The sequence below is a fragment of the Phyllobates terribilis genome, unplaced genomic scaffold (genome assembly GCF_046119375.1).
Source record: "Phyllobates terribilis strain yellow unplaced genomic scaffold, ASM4611937v1 Scaffold_9__5_contigs__length_417890890, whole genome shotgun sequence".
Taxonomy (NCBI): Eukaryota; Metazoa; Chordata; class Amphibia; order Anura; family Dendrobatidae; genus Phyllobates; species Phyllobates terribilis.
In genome coordinates this window covers 141,728,353-141,748,338 of record NW_027362769.1, presented here as the reverse complement: position 1 = coordinate 141,748,338, position 19,986 = coordinate 141,728,353, and the positions used below count along the sequence as shown (strand labels likewise).

The following is a 19,986-nucleotide window of genomic DNA, read 5'->3' as shown; positions in this document are numbered from 1 at the left end:
AGGCTGTATTTATTTTGCTGGAGTGCTGGGCTTTAGGCTGTTAATAAAGCCTGCAAAGAAAACTTGGGTTCCTGAGTCTACTTCCGGAAGTGGCCGAGCGAGTCGTCCTACCACAATAAATATATATATACATATATATATATATTTAAATCATGTTGAGTTGAGTTGATAGACCACTGTCACATCTTTCACTCTCAGACATTGATGGAATCATCAAGTTGAACCACTTCTGAGGCTAAATGACCTACAACAAAAACTAAGTTGTGCCCGGAATAAGGAATATGGTACCCTTGGTATATTTGCATGCTGAGTTGGTAGTTTTTCATTTACTAATACTTGTCCATTTTGGTAGAAAGTTATGGAAAAGGGCTTGCCAATGAAAATAATTGGGACCCCATGTTCCTAAGAGCAGGGAGTTTTAATTCCAAAATTGTCCTATTCTCTCGACTGGCAGGACCAACACCAATGAGGTACATGGAAGAAAGGCGGCCTAACTACAACATCAAAATGGGCCCCTGATGTTGGTGCTTGATTTTCCATGCGGAACAGAAGGATCTGGGGTTTGTCTCGGCATGTACCCTTTCCATAACCGTTGGGCCAATTCCCCATTATCTTGGGCATGGTCAAGAACTGCCATATGGACACTCAGTGGATCAGTCTCCTCCTCTGGGCTGGGCCGTCACTCTCCATGGACACTATATGGTGGCATATGAACTATCCATATGGTACGTACACCCATGATGCGCACTGATTACCATTTCTCCTCTGTGCTGAACCGCCATTCTCCCTGGACACTATATGGTGGCATATGTGTGGCGCCCCTGAGGGTTCAGTCGCCACAGAGGTACTGCACCTCACCCAGAGGTGTGGTGTCTCCTTCTCTCAGGTAAGGAGGGAGTGCTGCCCGGAACCCCAACACATGCATCTGTGACGCCCAGCTGCGCTTGGTATCACAGATCCTAGAAGAGTGCATTGATGGATTCCTCCACAAGAGGCCCCCATAAACATTCACACATCTCCACCTTCCACCTCAGACCAGCAGAGGGAGCCCGTTAGGGAGATAAATAGGGAAGGTGGAGCCAGGCAGTTCAGTTCCTGCAGTAAAGAAGCCTGAGAGAGGTCAGTCTGCAGTGGAGCTCAGTGATTCAGCAGTTCCTCTGAAGAGTTCAGCAAGTACAGGTCTGAATGCAGAGTTGAGCTCAGTTGAGTTGTAGCTCAGAATAGTGAGCTTTAGGTGTGCCGGCGCCATAAGATCGGTGAAGCGTGGCAAGCTGCCATTAGTGTGTATAGCCTAGTGAGGGCCCGAGTAGGCCGAAGGCGAGTGGAGAGTTAGTACATAGGGGGCAGAGGAGCTTACCTAGCTCACCCAGAAGCATTTACCGGACACCGGGTCCGAAGCTTACCGGGATCTCCATGACCCAGTAAGGCATAACCGGAATCCCTGGAGAACTACAGGTCCAAGGATCGCTAAAGTGCTGATACGTAACAGAGCCGGGAGACACATAGGCCCCGCAAGCTGAGAAGCGTGTATTCCAAGAGAAAGCCCTACCACAAAGTCAGCCAGCGCAGGACAGAGACAAAGTTAGGCCTAGCTCCAGGCAGGTCAGAAACTTACTACGCAGAGGCAAGTAACAGGAGGCCCTATACCCACTCATTGGGGAGGATCCTGATATGCACCCTTCACCCTACAGTGCTCCGAGACGTGCCTGAATTTCCATCAGTAAAAGGTACTGAAGTGACTATCGTGTCTGTCCCTGTTCTTGCTCTGACCCGGCTGAGTCACCTCTGTCCTGCATTCTCCTGTCCATACACTGCCCTGAGGCCTAGCTCCACCTGTGGGGAGCGATACCATCTAAGCTGCCTTATCACCGACCTCAGTGGACTGCCGCAGCGCTGGTGAATCTCACCAGAAACCACAGGTGGCGTCACAAACTTTAATAAAACTAATAAACAAACCAATCCATTTTTAAAAGCTGACCCCAGAGTACGGGCCCGGGAGCCGACCACCGCGACATCCCCAAGGTCAGGCAAAAAGGCCCGGGTACCGAGTCGTCCCCATTCACCCTGGGCGAGTCACATCCAACACTACACTGCTCCAGGCCGGCTGGAAGGGCAAGATGCAATGTGTTTTCTTGCTGAGCCCTTACCCTGGCTGGAGTGGGGGGAACCAAAGGTAGAGGGAACCAGTAGTGGGTGTGGGTGGAGGAAGCAGTTTAGTGGAGCACCATGGTAGGAGATATACAGTACAGACCAAAAGTTTGGACACACCTTCTCATTTAAAGATTTTTCTGTATTTTCATGACTATGAAAATTGTACATTCACACTGAAGGCATCAAAACTATGAATTAACACATGTGGAATTATATACTTAACAAAAAAGTGTGAAACAACTGAAAATATGTCTTATATTCTAGGTTCTTCAAAGTAGCCACCTTTTGCTTTGATGACTGCTTTGCACACTCTTGGCATTCTCTTGATGAGCTTCAAGAGGTAGTCACCGGAAATGGTCTTTCAACAATCTTGAAGGAGTTCCCAGAGATGCTTAGCACTTGTTGGCCCTTTTGCCTTCACTCTGCTGTCCAGCTCACCCCAAACCATCTCGATTGGGTTCAGGTCTGGTGACTGTGGAGGCCAGGTCATCTGGCGTAGCACCCCAACACTCTCCCTCTTGGTCAAATAGCCCTTACACAGCCTGGAGGTGTGTTTGGGGTCATTGTCCTGTTGAAAAATAAATGATGGTCCAACTAAACGCAAATCGGATGGAATAGCATGCCGCTGCAAGATGCTGTGGTAGCCATGCTGGTTCAGTATGCCTTCAGTTTTGAACAAATCCCCAACAGTGTCACCAGCAAAGCACCTCCACACCATCACACCTCCTCCTCCATGCTTCACGTGGGAACCAGGCATGTAGAGTCCATCCGTTCACCTTTTCTGCGTCGCACAAAGACACGGTGTTTGGAACCAAAGATCTCAAATTTGGACTCATCAGACCAAAGCACAGATTTCCACTGGTTTAATGTCCATTCCTTATGTTCTTTAGCCCAAACAAGTCTCTTCTGCTTGTTGCCTGTCCTTAGCAGTGGTTTCCTAGCAGCTATTTTACCATTAAGGCCTGCTGCACAAAGTCTCCTCTTAACAGTTGTTTAAGAGATGTGTCTGCTGCTAGAACTCTGTATGGCATTGACCTGGTCTCTAATCTGAGCTGCGATTTCGGAGGCTGGTGACTCGGATAAACTTATCCTCAGAAGCAGAGGTGACTCTTGGTCTTCCTTTCCTGGGGCGGTCCTCATGTTAGCCAGTTTCTTTGTAGCGCTTGATGGGTTTTTGCAACTGCACTTGGGGACACTTTCAAAGTATTCCCAATTTTTCGGACTGACTGACCTTCATTTCTTAAAGTTATGATGGCCACTCGTTTTTCTTTACTTAGCTGCTTTTTTCTTGCCATAATACAAATTCTAACAGTTTATTCAGTAGGACTATCAGCTGTGTATCCACCAGACTTCTGCACAACACAACTGATGGTCCCAACCCCATTTATAAGGCAAGAAATCCCACTTATTAAACCTGACAGGGCACACCTGTGAAGTGAAAACCATTTCCGGCGACTACCTCTTGAAGCTCATCAGGAGAATGCCAAGAGTGTGCAAAGCAGTCATCAAAGCAAAAGGTGGCTACTTTGAAGAACCTAGAATATAAGACATATTTTCAGTTGTTTCACACTTTTTTGTTAAGTATATAATTCCACATGTGGTAATTCATAGTTTTGATGCCTTCAGTGTGAATGTACAATTTTCATAGTCATGAAAATACAGAAAAATCTTTAAATGAGAAGGTGTGTCCAAACTTTTGGTCTGTACTGTATAAAGGGAAGCCATCTTAGGGTGGCAGTTCAGAACAGAATGGTTAGTCAGTGAAGAAGTGAGTGAGAGCAGTCTGGGAGCAGAGTCTCTTTAGGAGCTCTGCTCCACAAGCAGGGCCCAGTCCTAGAGGCCCCGGAGGGGAGCAGAGGAGTAGGCTCCGATCTACAGAAGGGATCCCAGGGGGTACGGCGAGTGCAGGACGGCACTCGTTCGCCCCAAATCTGTCAGAAGACAGAGGGATCGTAGGCCGCAAGAAGGGGACCGGCCCATCGTCCAGTCGTGTAACTTCAAGTCTCGGCTGGGAAAACCGGAGGCTTCTGGCTTATATAGTCAGTGGCCGAAGCCGCATTCTAATCTCCGTGAGGGTCAAGCAGGTCCAGGAACTCCAACGTACAGGAGGGACTTCAGAGCACCCGAGCGGGATTGAGAGTGGGCAGCGCAGGGCAGGAGGGAGAAAGACCCAGCGTGAAGACGGTCTAGCTAGGAACACAAGAAAGCGGGGTTCTGTCAGGTGCTCCTAATCTGCCTGAGGAAGTGCTGAACCCCTGCCTGGTGAACTCGGCGCGACGTGGGAGGCTGACACCTGTACAGTGCACCAGTGGAACTGTCATAAGAACTGTGAGTAAAAACTCGGATGACTGCACTGCACTGCCTCCGTCCCTTCTCTCATCGGCGCCATCTTTCCCTCCCTGCACTACAACGCCCAGCACAACTCACACTATCTACACTGCCCTGGAGCTAGCTCTACCTGTGGAGAGCCACACCATCCCTGCTGCCGTAACATCAGCTTCAGAGGACTGCTCCGCAGCGGCGTCTCCCTTTAGCCGCAATCCACAGGTGGCGTCACGAACTTTCCAAATCCCCTATAAATTTTCCCCTTTTACTGACCGCCCTGGGCCACGGACCGGGCCAGCCACCGTGATATCACCCCCAGCATCTACCGGCCCGGCACCGAGTACCTCACGGCCCAGGGGGCGCGTCATATGATCTACCCATATTGTACATACACCCCTGACTCGCAATGATTACCATTTTATGATATCTACTACCTGGCTATGATGTGAAAACCACTATGTGTATAAAAACACATAAAAATATTTTAGATAAAACACCACAAATATTCCCCTGTATATATCCCCGATCTATTCATGACCCACGAGGAGCTAGAAACATTGAGACTGTCATAGAATAGTCTTCTAGAAATACGGTCCATTACTTTATCCCCGAGCAAGGACTGAAAGATGTGCAAGTAAGAAAATTCCCATGAAGCGGGTGTGATGACTTGGCATGTTTTATTTTATTATTACATCAAAGTAAGTTTCCTGCTGATATTCCAGGAATGGCAGCATTATAATGGCTTGTGATTTGTGACACTCTAATAGAGCCTGAGTGCTTTTCTATGCAGAATGTGGACAGAGAGATCACAATTTCCATAATATTTTTTTTATTTTGTGCTAAAATAGGCCGGCTATGACTGCTGATCAGGGCTCGGGTATTAGACAAGACGCCTCTGAGGCTTTCTGTACATCTAAAGGAGGAGAACGGTATAGTGCATAGATTCAGCCACTGTACGAAGCCTATTAGGACGAGGCTGTAGATTACGGTACATACAATGGCTCCCTAAAGGCTAGTACATACTCAATGATTTCAAATGTCTTTGGAGAACCGCAGTAACAAGTACCATTCATTTTCTCCAAAGAGGACGAAATAAGTAGCAACAACAGCTGGAGATTTGATAGCTTCAGAGATTGTATGTGTGAAACCTCTGGGGTGCCCACGGCACAACATAATATGCCCTCCGAGGTGGAACAACATCTCCGTGTATAACTAAACTTTCTCTATATAACTTATCAAACTAAAATAAGCTGTCTCTGAGGAAGCAAGAAAATAGACTTCTCCCGGGTATCCGACACTAGAATATTCATGCTCCTTACAGCGACCAGACGCCGTCTTATTCCAAGTAGGAAGGATTTTTTTTTACGAGGTTTGCATCGATGTGCCGGGAAATGCTAAATGCGTGAATAATATGGAGCAAATAATTCTGTCTATTGAGGAAAACGATCACTTTCACATGTCCTAGTAAAAGAAACAAAATCGCCAATTTGTAGAAGGTTCTAGCTGCCTATTACTTACACATCTGTTATCCCCGCTGTAAGGTTTCCTGGAGTAACAGCTGACTGTACCAATGCCAAACTAGGCAGATTTACTATTGGGAAAGATTTTGGGATCTGTTGTCACCCCAAATCTACTAACAGTAGACTTACCGAAGTGGCACAAGGAATGTGTGTCCCATAAAGACTTCCAATTAATAGATGCCACTTTTGTAGTAAATTGGGGCAACTGAATTAAACTTTTGGTACTTAATTAAAGACCAGTGGTAAAGTTGGCGAACATGCTAACTTCGGCAGTATCAGCCAGCCATCTAATGTGTATGGTGGTCTTCTGATTCTCCCCTTCATCCTTTTATTATAAGGTGGATCAGGCATGTTGGATTTACATGGCCAAACCCTTTGTTTCTGCAGGTGAAAGCCATAGCTAGAGGTGATTGGCAGCTGTTTACTCCCCTCTTCCCATTGAGAACACATGCATATTCCACCTAATTGAGCGTGCATGTGTATGTGGCATCGATAGAGATAACTCTTTGTATTACAGTCAGCAGCAATTGACTTCCATTTGAAAACATGTTCAGTGCTCTAAAGGGTTTACTAACAGTAGTCTGGACCCTTGGGCAAAGGAGTGACACTCGTCTGGACCCTTGGCCAAAGGGGCGGCACTGTGTTTTGTGGAGACCCTGAATTTAGAGCTTAATAAGTACTGAGTAGTTTGTATTCTCTCGGACACTTCCCAAATGGCCGGTCCATCCCTGGTGCTCTAATTTTGTAATATAGCTTCTGTTACAATTTAACCAAACGCTCATTTTCCGACTACTTCCATATATATGAACGGCCAAGCTTTGATGAATTTCCAATAGTGAGAGAGCAGTAAGTTCCTGGGAGAACAAAAGGATCAAGTCTACAAGCCCGAACCTTCTCTCTCCAACATCCTCTATTAATAGAGAGCTGGAAGGCCGCCATATATTGTACAAGGTTGGCCAAAATCGATATGTTTGATCAACTTTTCTTTAATGCCTTTAGACCCTTTCGAGAGCATTTCCCACTGGTCACTTGGTTGTTCTTTTCTAGCTATTTCTAAATATAGTTGGTGGAAATACTTTTATGTCCAAAAATGGCAAAAGTATTCTCGGAGTGATACCTTTATTAGCTAACCAGAAAAAATATATTTGCAAGCTTTCAGAGCGCAGAGGGTCCTTCCTCGGGACTTGCCTGTAAACCAGCCTGAGGAAGGACCCTCCGTGCTCTGAAAGCTTGCAAATATATTTTTTCTGGTTAGCCAATAAAGGTATCACTTCGAGAATACTTTTGCCATTTTTGGGCATAAAAGTATTTACATTGATTTCTCTGACTAACACGGTACCACAATATAACTTTATATTGTATATCTTGGTAGTTCATTCAGTAGTCAATTCAGATCCAGCTTTCACATACAAAAATTTCTGCTAATATTTCAATACTCTAAATTGGGGTTTGCAGAAACTCATGCACATGCTGCAGAAACAAACCCCATGCAACAAATCTGCCCCGTGTGGTTGGAATCACTATCCAGACATATGAGAAAGCTGGGGAGAGGGAATGGTGACCTATTGAAATATCATTACATTAAATGTTTTTTAACATATGGATATGTTTGTTTGTTTTAAGTGTAAATTCTGTTTTCTTAAAATACATAAATTGGAATTTGTCAGGTTGCATTTTATGTTCATGTACAAATCTATGGGGCACAGTCGGAGGTTTATTGGCATGCCAGACGGGCATGGAAGAGAGGGATGATGACAACGAGCAGCGGGAACACAACAGGTTCATGTCTGGCTGCCTGGCGGTGAGTGGCATTGCTCGGTAGGTGATCATTTAAAATCAGAGCTGCAGGAGCTGAAAGCACCAACTCCTTGTGTCATTTCCTATGATGGTAGATTTACAAAGCCGGCTAAGCAGGTAAACTACGCTCTGTGTGCTCTGCGGGGACGCACGGGCCTCCACCCATTATTAGGATTTGCATTGTGCTGTTAAAATTTTCTTTCAACACAGAAAATGAGAAATCAAATGGAGATAATCGATATGACGAATACAACGGAAAAATAACAGTAGGTCCATTGGCCATTTTTCATTTCTCTATCTGCGTCTGATGGATGATTCTGGATTTGGTGACTGCCAGGAGAACGTTACCCCCTGACTGCATTGTGCCCCTGTACAGTTTGCTGGAGGAGAAATAATGCTATAAGACTGGTTTCTCAGGGATCGGCATCAGCCCCTCAGTTCCAGAGAAGGGACTAAAACCATGTGAACCTCCGCTCCAAGCTCATACATGTTACGTTACAATGATGGCAACACGCCAGACATACTAATCAGAGAAGGCACTGGGGATCTGAGCAGATAGGAGGAGGTTGGTAGCGTTCTGATCGGGCAGACATGGACTAGCAAAGTAGCCGCTAAACCAGTGTCCTGAAATTTTTTTTGCTAAACTCTAACTAGGACCAACTTTGAAAGGAAGCCAGGAAACTTCAGTATATTTTGGAGTGCAGGTGGAAAACAGAAAAAATGTAGGAAACCGATGAAAAACATGGGGAAATTCGTTTCAGTCTTTACCTGGGAAAGGTGATAACTGGGGATGTGCTGCTAAGGCTGTGGGTGCACCAAGCATTCCCAAACCACCAAATTCAGAATGTCCTGAGCTGGCTGCGTGCAGGCCAAAGACTGGGTGGCTGATCATTGGAAAGGCACTGGTCAGATTGAACGGTTGATCTCCAGCAGCTCTGAACAAGTGTCCTAGAAAAGAGAGATAAATACGCACATCAATTAATATAATCTCAAATAAACCAATTTTAGATGGGTGTCCCAGTAAGTATCAGAACCTCTGCTTGAGTTTAGTCCTCATTTACACACCGGCATAGTCTCTTATCGTAATAACAATGCCCTTTGGTATACCTTCAGATGAGTCAAATGGCATCAGCTTTTTGCCACGTGGCCAATTACCTTGTGTCAAAACAGGGGCAACTTACAATAAATACATGCATATTTTTGCCACATGGTAATTGGATGCGCAGAAATAAAAACGGTCCCATTCAGTGAAAGTGATAGTGCTGTAATACACTGGGATTGGTCTCTATAAGAAAATTCTGGCTGATCAGAACACTACTGAACTTGGTGGATTTTTTCATCTTATGCATTTACTCATACTTTGTCATATTAACTTAGATTGTTGTAAATATTTTCATATAGACTGGAGGTGATTAAAAATATTAGCAAGACCCTGATTCAGCGCCATGTCAAAAGTTGGTGTCATCGTTGCAGCATGAAACAAGCATGATTGTGCAGGGCTTACTAATTAGAAGAGGTGCCGGGTTTTCGTGATTGCAGAGCTCTGGTTGATGGCCACCAAGAAAGGATGTGGCCACTGGATCGGGGTCCTGTTGTCACGGTTCCACCCCTCACTGTGTCTGGGATGCAGTTACTGACAGCTCAGTCATCCAATCTTGTACAGGGGCGTGCTGGAGCTGTCAGTACTGTGATTGACAGCTCGATCATCCAGTCTGGTACAGGGCGTGCAATAGCTCAGAGTGGTGATTGACAGCTCGGCGGTCCAATCTGAGACTGGGAAGCACTGGCTATCTTCAGGTGTTCATTATCCCAGGTGAATGCCTGGCTACTTAACTGAGCTGTTTCCTCCAGATCTCAGCCAGATGTACATTCAGCTAGTGTGTGAGGTTTGTTCTCTGTGCCTTGAGTTCTGTTTATTGATCTTCTGTTGCCTGACGTTGGACCTTGTTCTGACCATCCGTCAGTTTAACCCCTTCTGCTCTGATCTGCTTTCCTCCTGGTATTCTGATCTATGGAACGCTATCTGACTACGCCTTTGCCTCTTTCCTCTGTTTATTATGTACCCTCCTGGCTTTGACTTCAGACCCTTTGACTATCCCGTCTCACTGTCTGGCCGTGAAAAGTGGCTCAGCGTCACACCTGCAAATCTTTTTGATCATCTGTAATCTAAACCAAAGCATATACCTATGAGATAATACTGTATATCATTTCTGGAACTTAAAGAGGATGTCCATTACTTTTTCACTGATGATCTATCCTTAGGATTGGTCATCGATGTCTGACAGCTGGCACCCCCGCTGATCAGCTGTTAGCAGTACCGCTGGCTGGAAATACTCATTGGTGGAGCTGGCTGTCTTCTTGTAGTGGCCACCGCAGAGTACTGCACATTCAAATCAATAGGAGGCGGATGTGCAGTACCCTGCTGCGGCCACTACAAGAGGACAGCCAGCTCCGCAAATGAGTATTTCCAGCCAGCCGCCGACACAGATAACGACTGATCGGCGGGGGGGTATCGGACCCCGGCCGACAACACATTGATGTCCTATCCTAAGAATAGGTCATCAATGAAAAAGTAGTGGACAACCTTTTTAAGGAGGTGACCGGCAAGAGAGGCTAAGTCCACATGAGCATATAAACAATCGTACAATTTTCATAAAGAAAAAAGGAGCTGATTTTTCATCTGTATTGTGATCTGTCTTGTGATCTCTTTTTATACATCAGCAGTGAATAATATTTACAAAACTAAAACCAGTTTCCAGTGATAATTGATGGCAATGTATCTGTAAGCATTATGCTATATGGTTGATCAGGATGGAATCTGATTTTTTTTCACCCATAGTCTTGAATAGGTGACGGAGAAGGATAGTGTACGCTGCAATTATTTTACGCGTCCATATAAAATTCTGTGATCTAAACAGCCCAATACAATAACGTTAGTCAGTTTTTTCTATGGACAGTGCTAAAAATGAAAATATGGTTGTATGAATGTAGTCAGGTAGAAAGGATTGATTGGAAATTCTTCTGTGCAATATTTATAATATCCAACATAATATCTGCATATATATATATATATATATATATATATATATATATATATATATATATATATATATATATATATATATATATATATATATATATATATATATATATATATATATATATATATATATATATATATATATGGAACAGACAATATTCCTGACATTCAGGGGAAGCAATAAACATGTAAGATCAAAATCAATAAATAATGACACAAGAAAGGTAGAGCCTTGTCCAGAAGAGCTTACAGTCTAAGACAATAAGGAGGGGACATAATACTATCCGGTATGGTCCAGGCCATTCACAGTCTCCCCCAATCATTTTTTTGTTTTTTACTTACTATTGCTTACATGAACAACTTGCTTACCTAGGAAGTTAAGGTCAGAGTCCATGGTTTTTCCCTTGAGGCCTTGACTATCTCCATTACCTTCTCCTTTGGGAGCTTTTTTTTTTACTTAAATGCATGTGTTTTGGGCTTAAAATCATTTATGCAATTGGTTTAATTAAAAATTTAGCACCATTTGCATGTTGTAGCCTCTGTGTAGCATTGTCTATTGCTGGCTGCGGAATGATTCAACTGAGACTCCATCAGTGAACTCATTCTAACTGGAGAGTTTCTGACTCTTTTTTTTTTTTTTCTCCTGTTTGTTTTTTATGACCTCCGCTGTGCTGATATGACCACAGACCACATTAAAAGATACTTGAACTTTGTCAACATAAATTAGCTGAGAAAAGCTCATGAAAGAAGACTCAGAACAAGCTCTCTGACTGATTCTCAGTAAGCTAATTCAGCAAGCAGCAATGGGCAGGGAAATATAGAGCCTGTAAAGGCCAAATTGTATGAAAAGGTTAATAAAATGTAAATGCCAATAATACATGCATTTAAATAAAAAAATTGCAAATGCCCTCAAAGATGTCTACATTCTGCGGAATGTCCAAAAATTCCAGGATCCATTTTCTCCAAGACTAACATGTGCCCTGACTGTAGCCATCTCCATAACCCAAAGAAGAGTTGTAAATCAGATGTCCCATGGGAAAATCCTTTTAATTACTTTTTACCGCTGCCAAAAAACTTTACAGATAAATCTACCTTACGGTTTGTGCACACGACGTCGTTAAGTCACTGGCGAACCTGCCGAGGTTTTCCTAGGTGAAGCCACTTCAGGTAAAAGCTGGTGTTTTTCCTGACGCGGCCTTGCTGGCGGTTTTGCCATCATTTTTGCAGCGGTTCCGCTGCTAGCGTCTTTTTTTTTTTTTTTTTTTTGTAACTTCAAACTAAAATTAGTGAGCCCAGAGAATGAACAGGGTTTCTGAACCCTGAAGACATTAAAAAGTAACAAAAGACTGAATATGCAGTTTCGCTGCGCTTATTCAGGCGGTATCTGTCTGAAAAAGACGTTGTGTGCAAATAACCTAACTAAAGCGATTGTATAACATGTCATAAGCCTGTCCAGAAAGCGTCCATCCACCATTACTCTTTAAAAAAAAGACTGTGGAACTGTTGTAAAAATGTCAATATAATGTACAAAAATATGTAACATTGTAAAACCAGTTTCCAGGTGTAAAGTCCTTGACAAATTCCTTATATATTTTTTTCTTTTTTATTAATATTTTAATTTTCTAAGTAAATCTATTTCTAAAGGTGCTATTGGCATGAAATTCTCACCAGATGTCGGTAACAACCCATCCAATCCGCACAGGCAAAGAAATCACCATAGATGTCCATAAATTAAGTTATGTGTAATAATGAGAAATGACACAGGGAAAAAAGTACTGAACACATGAAGAAAGAGAGGTGCAAAAAGCCATGGAAAGTCATGACACCAGCTGAAATCTATCCGTAATTAGAAAGCAATCCTGCCACTTATTGGAAAATAATATCAGCTGGTTCAACTGATGGCCTATAAGGCTATGTGCCCACGATGCAGAATTGAAGCAGAAAATTTCCGCAGTGTTTCTGCATGTCCATGGCAGTAAAAAAGCTTGCGGATTTTACACGTGATTTTTATGCGTTTTTGCAGCGTTTTTACATGCGGATTTGACTTGCGTTTTTCAAATGCATTGAGTAGTCAAATCCGCATGCGGAAATGCACAAATAATGGACATACTGCGGATTTTTCCGTACAGAAAATCTGCTGCGGAAAATTCCGCAGCATGTGCACAGAAAATGCGGATTTTCATTGGGGACAACGGGACACGTATTACCAAGCATTTTTAAAGCGTTTACGTTTCCGCTGCGGAAATTCCGCATCCAAAACGCTTGAAAAACGCATAGTGGGCGCACAGCCTAAAAAAGGTGTCTCATTACCAAGGTGCCACACAAAAAAAAACATCTCATGATGGGTAAAACCAGTGCCCTGTCTCAAGACCTTCACAACCTTATTGTTTCAAAACATACTGATGGCATTGCCAGCTGGTCATATTTTTTTTTTCTTTTATTATTTTGGCAACCACTTATTACAAAACAAAATGCAGTGGTTTTTGCTTGGAGTTTACAAAAAAAACAGCACTTTTTCGAAGTTTTGCAATAGACACGGCAAATAAAAACACAAGAAGATTGCATAGTCTGTTTGTGCGCTTAACATTACAGATACTACACACGTAGAAAGACTTTCCGCAATATAGAAAATAGGTATACAATGCTTAAAGAAAACAGGCTTGTAATCTGCAGATTTAATAGGATTAAACATTCATCGTCTTGAATGCGCGCCAAGTGTGCTGAGGTTATAGTTTATTATATAATATGCCAGATAAGCATGCTGGGAATTGAAGCTCATTGTCTAAAATGCTAAAGTAAAATGCTTGCACGGCATGCTGAAAGGAGCAGGTTAGCTGCTGAAGAAGAGCTGTAGGCTACTTATATTTCATTTTATATTCCTTATGCAGTTTAATGGAAAACTATGAATTTTTCTGCTCCCGTGGGATTGCCATAAACCTCATGGTGACCTACAAATAGAAACTAGCATGCTGGGACCTGTAGCCCCCCAGCACTTAGAGAGCCACTTGGAGCTTTAAAAGAGATTTCACAAAATTGTAACTTATCCCTCATCCATGTGATAGGGGATAACTTGCTGATCGTTGGGGGTCTGACCTCTGGTATTCACAGCAATCCCAGGAACCTCGAGAACTGGGCTCTGCAGAGACCCATCTTGAATGGAGCGGAGGTACACATATTCGATGTGCAACCACTGGGAAATAAGACATTGAATCCACATGCAAACTGGCCTGGAAGTGCATTGGGGGTGTGTCAGTGCACTATGTACATTGACACGCCCCAATGCACTTGCAGGCTAATTTGCATGTAGCTTCAAAGCTTGATTTCTCAGCGTTGGCACATCAGATTACTACAAAATAGGTATCGTTTTTATTGTTGCACTAGGAGCCACACAGCTGCACCGCTAGTTTCAGAATTTACATCGTCCTGTCAAATCCCCTTTAATATGATTGGTACAGGCCTAAAAAGAATGGTGCTTCGTTTCCCAGATAGATAGAATAAAGTGTTACCCCAGATCTGCTCCCAGATTTGTAGTTGTTAGACCCCAATGCAAAGACTGTTCCAGGTCCCCCATCTACCATGTAAAAACTAGAAAATGCTAAAGACAAAAATCCATCTTCTTCCCATTTTTTTTTTTTTTGCTTGTCTTCTTCTGTTAATTTCACAGCGGCTTTTATGGCTCGTCTAGACAGAGGTCTTTGCATAGACTGAATCCTTACAAAACAACAAGACTAATTATACCGTGGACTCTTAATACTTGTGTCCATCTGCCCACGGTACAGAGTATTACAGATAATGCTAGTTATACATTTATAGTGACAAAGAAAATACCTACTTAACTTTCCTAGCAATTAGCTTTCATCTTAGTTGTATTCCTGTAAAGCTCGCTCTCTTGCTATAATTTATAGTTTGCAAAACAGATAAAACATCCCCAGGAAATGGAACAATAAGACAGCACGGCACAAATACGGCTTCAGCAAGATGCCACGCTGCAAAACCTGAAACGGCCGCGGCGGCTGAATATTTTGCAGATATAATAAATTGAGTGGATTTGTGATACCAGATATAATCCCAGAGAACATGAAAAACAACATTTTGAGAAAGGGCAGTGATAGACTGTGGTCCATGTACAGTGTGACGTGCAATTTTGTAATATCCCTTAAGGGGGTTATGCAGTACTTGGGACAGGTCACCAATATAAGATTGGGGGGGGATTCGACACCTGGTTCCTACTGTAAGCAGGTTACTTGGATGCAACGGCGCAGACAATGAGGAGTCAGTGGGAATGGAACCAGCAACGATTTGTTTAATATATACAGATCAGGGATTGGTGCCTTAAAACGGGTTATATTACAATATAGAATTTAGCAACACAGATATAATATAATCACAATATTATTCACACGTTATTATTCCTATCTCCAGGTACCGGTCACCGTCAATGTTGTATTACATCAGTGTCTCTCTACTCATCACTGTCGCTAACTATCTGAACAACACTAAACGGTACACAGGCCCTAATGGGGGTCACAACACTACCCGCTAGCCCACAAGCCAATTCAGGGGTGATTTCTCTCACTCAACTCACTGGCCACCTTCGCGACTTGAAGCGCGGTCCCAGTCCACTCCCAGTACTGTATGTCTGCACAGGAAAGCAACGGCCCACAGGAACGGTCCTCCGCTACAGCCAGATCGTTTTTCGGGCCTGCTTCAGACCTGGGCACAGTCTTTTACTGGTGCGGGGCACAGTCTTCTATTGACGTGGTCCTAGTCTTATACTGGCGCGGGGCACGGTCTTCTACTGGCGTGGATCCCATTTTTTTTTTTACTGCCGTGGAATCCGGTCTTCTACTGACGTGGATCCCGATCTTCCTGTCGGCTCAGGTCATGGATCTTCCCCTTAGCTCAGGCCTTCTCTGGGATCTGATTGCCCTTCTGTGGCGATGGTGGCTGGATGCCCACTTCGCAGTCACACAACCTGCCTGGTAAAGCCTCTGGCGCCAAACTGCCCCTTCTCGACCCAGACAGGCCTTTTTATATTCAGTAACTGCGAAACAACTGTCACATGACCCGACTTCCCCTTTCAAACTCTTTCCTCCAGGAACACACTTTCTGTCCTTCAGTTCCTGCTTGCCCAGTCCAACCAGCAGATGGTGGCATTTACTTGCAAGTTCTGTGGGACATCGACTGGATGCATCTTCTCTTCACCACCCCCTTACACTACCACCACCTGCAAGCACTTGCTGATCAGCTGTTTGCAGCCATACTGAAGTGAGTGGGAGCCGAGATGCAGCCCCCCGAGAACAACTACTACACAGTGGACAGAGCTGCACTGTTCCAGCTCTGTTTACCTTGCATATTTGGCTGTAGTGGGAGCTGTAACCTACTGATCAGTGGGGGTGCCAGGCGTTGGACCCCATCCATCTGATATGTATAATGTATACAAAAGGGTAGGTCAACAATATATAATCCATGAACAACTCCTTTAAGGCTGCGTGCCCACTATGCGTTTTTCAAGCGTTTTTGCCGTGGAATTTCTGCAGCGAAAACGCTTAAAAAACGCTTGGTAATATGTGCCTCATGGTCCCCAATGATAATCCGCATGTGCTGTGCACATGCTGCGGAAACTTCCGCGGCGGATTATCATTGCGGAAAAATAGGCAGCATGTCCATTAATTTTGCGGACACGCAGTGTATTTGCCGCCATTGACTTGCATTGAATCGCATAATATTCGCATGGGCACATGTGCCCATGCGGATTTCATGCGGTTCAATGCGCGGATGGTACCCGGTTCTGGAGAAGAGGAGACTCTCCCCCAGATGCAGGTACCACAGAACCTGTTAAGAAAAAAAGAATTTAAAATAAAAAATAAACATATACTTACCTTCCGATGGCCCCCGGTGTTTTCTCCGCTACGTCCGGTCATTTGTACATCTTGCAATGGTCTAAGGGACCTGCGGTGACGTCGGCGGTCGTGTGACCTGTTACATGACTAAATGACGTCACCGCAAGTCCTTTTAGACCACCGCGAGACATACAACAGACTGGACGTAGCGGAGAAAACACCAGGGCCCAGGTAAGTATAATCTTTATTTTTTATTTTTTACCATTTTTATGCTTTTTTTTTTTTTTTTTTTTTTTAACTATTACTTGGTCACACTATATAAATCCATGCCGGTTGCATGGATTTATATAGTGTGACCAAGCTGTCAAGCACTTTTCCAAGTGATGCTAAAATCGCTTGGAAAAGAGCTTGATAACCCGCATGAGAAATGCATGCAAAAACGCTTGACAAACGCTTCAAACTGGCAGGAAAAACGCATGTAAAATCCGCATGAGTTTTTCCTGCCAGGGAGATGCGTAAAAAATCTCCAGCATTTCTGCATCGTGGGCACTTAGCCTAAGACTGTGGGTAAACATAGCAAGTTATTTTAGCAGTAAATAAGTAATCGGGCGTGGGAAGGGGGACTAGATAAAAGTTTTTTTTCCGTGCCACTCAATAGTAAGTATCTGGTAATACAGCACACTCTTCAGCTGAACAAGGCTAAAGCCAGCCATAAACATTAGATGGCTGTCGGACGATTGATGCTTTGGACTATCTGCCAACAGCCATCTCAGCCGACTCGCCCATACACAGGAGCACTTGGCTGAACGATCGCTTCTGTGTTCTCTAGGAGAAAGCCGCCGGTAGACATGTCGGCCGGTGACTTATGTTCAGGAGAATAATGCAATCAGGAGTCCGGAATTGATATCTCTTCCGACCAACAGTCGGCCGTCGCCCCCATACACATTAGACTGTCGGCTGGACCCATCGTTATCGATGGGTTGAGCCAACATTAGTCTAATGTATATAGGAGGATTAAGTTGTAACAGCAGACATGGACAAGAGTGTGCAGTTTGGAATACAATCGTCTGCATTTTTATCCACAATCGCTGACCCCATTCCAAATAGACAAGTCACCTATGGGCACTGTGGTACCTTAGTGATCTACACTGTGTTCCAAATTATTATGCAAATAATATTTTCTCAGATTTTCCCAAATTACCTATATGAATTGCAGTCATTGTAATTTTCCAGTCAAATAACTATTAGAGTACAATTGAAAGGTTTTTGTACAAACTGCCTATGATAACAGTATATTTTTAAAAAAATAAACTCAAACTGCACTCAAAATGCATGTTCCAAATTATTATGCACAGCAGAGTTTTCAACCTTTTCATTTTAATAAAGAACAAAAAAATGGTCATTTTTGAAATTATAAGCATTAGCAGGTTATTACAAACTGAAATCAAACATTTTCAACTCAAAACTTTATTCTAGGTGATGTTACATTTTCACATAGGACCGCTTGTTCGAAAGGAGCTTCTGAACTCTCTCGTCCATTGAATTTGTCAGGTTTTGGATGGTTTCTGCTTTAATTGTTTTGCATGAGGACAGAATACCCTCCCAGAGCTGTTGCTTAGATGTGAACTGCCTCCCGCCATCATAGACACTCCTTTTGATGATGCTCCAGAGGTTCTCAATGGGGTTGAGGTCAGGGGAGCATGGGGGCCACACCATAAGTTTGTCCCCTTTTATGCCCATAAAAGGGGTTTGTTTAGGTCTTGGGTTTGTTTAGGTCTCCTCCAAACATTCATAGCATTTCTGTGGACCTGTTTCCACTGCTTTTAGGATGTTTAAACATATTGCATTAATTCTGTTGTCTTTCTTGGCAGGGTTTTTTGTGGCCCTTTTGCTGGCTGGGGTCTAAAGTGGAATGTCACTCTCCTTCCCACAACATGTTAGATATGGGGAAGTGCAGGGATGCAGAACTGGACATGCCATTGTGGCGCCCCTGCGGGTCCAGTAGCCACAGAGGTACTGCATCTCACCCAGAGGTGTGGTACTCCACTCTGAGGTAAGGACGGAGTACTACCCGGGACCCACACACCCACATCCAATACACTCCACTTCAGTAGGGAAGGTCGAGATTGCTCCTAAAGGAGAGCCCAGTCCCTGGTCCCTAGCTGGAGGGTGGAACTAGGTAGAGGAGGCGGGTGGAGGAAATAGATCAGTGGAGCACAGACAGAAAGAGTATAAAAGGCAGATATAAACATCTTTCAGGAGCTCAGAGGCTCAGGTTCAGAGGAGAGGCAGTTGGGAGTGGGAGCTCAGAAGGAGCTCCGCTCAGGAGAGCAAGGAAAGAGAGAGAGGAGTCAGGCCTAGTGAGAGAGGCCCAGGAGGAGAGTGAGGACAGAAGACGGGAGAAGTGGGAAAGGCTCCAGAGACAGAAAGGATACCAGGGGCACGGCGAGTGCAGGATGCCACCCGTGCGCCCGAATTCACGCTGACGTGGAGGGATCAGGCTGCAGAAGGGACTGGCCCCAGACTAATGGAGAACAACCAGGCTCAGCTAGCCAAATGGAGGCCGCAACATTTTCAAGGTGTTGCAGCCGAAACCCACAATTACATCGCCGCATAGGGTCCAGGGGACTGAGATTAAGTCGCCCAACAAGGCCCGAGGCCACTGGCTTGGGACACTGATTGTGAGGCTCAGGGCAGGAGGGTGAGAGCCAGCCCAGTGAGACGACTGGGAAAGGTACATAGAACGGGGTCCCGTCCAAGTGCTCTTGAGGTACCTGAGAGTTTGCTGGATCACTACCCTGGAGGACACAGGACGACGTGGGCGGTTGCACACCGGTGACTGTAACCTGAAAACTTAACAACTGTGAGTAAGACCTGAAGACTGCACCCCACTGTGTCCTTGAATAATTGCTGCGCCATCACCTGCATTACACCGCACCAACAACATCTACTTCCACAGTTCTTTATATCCTGCCCTGGAGCATAGCTCTGCCTTTGGAGAGCTGGACCAACTCTGCTGCGTCACCATTAGCTCCAGTGGATCTGCACCGCAGCGGCGGCCCCATATAGCCGCATACCACAGGTGGCGTCACGAACATTATCTCTAAAAACTTTATTCCCCTTTTACTTTTTCTTTAATTACTGAACCGCCGGGGGCCATGGACCGGGTCACTGCACATCCCCAGCACCGACCGGCCCGGCACCAAGTACCCCACGGCCCCAGGGGGCACGTCACCATTGGCGCAACCTGTAGGGTCCCACTTTTAGGTTGAGTTGCGCCTTATGAGAAGCTTTTAGATTGCAAATGGCC

General features: G+C 44.4%; 1 protein-coding gene across 26 annotated transcripts in view; it reads right to left on the bottom strand.

Moving 5' to 3' along the window:
• Positions 1-19,986, bottom strand: part of BAZ2B (bromodomain adjacent to zinc finger domain 2B) — a 376,347-nt gene that overhangs the window by 73,302 nt on the left and 283,059 nt on the right. For all 26 annotated transcript variants that reach the window (XM_073647090.1, XM_073647108.1, XM_073647095.1 and 23 more), the window contains one exon: positions 8,562-8,741. In XM_073647090.1, the coding sequence (XP_073503191.1) occupies positions 8,562-8,741 (180 nt within the window). The remainder of the gene's footprint in view (positions 1-8,561; positions 8,742-19,986) is intronic.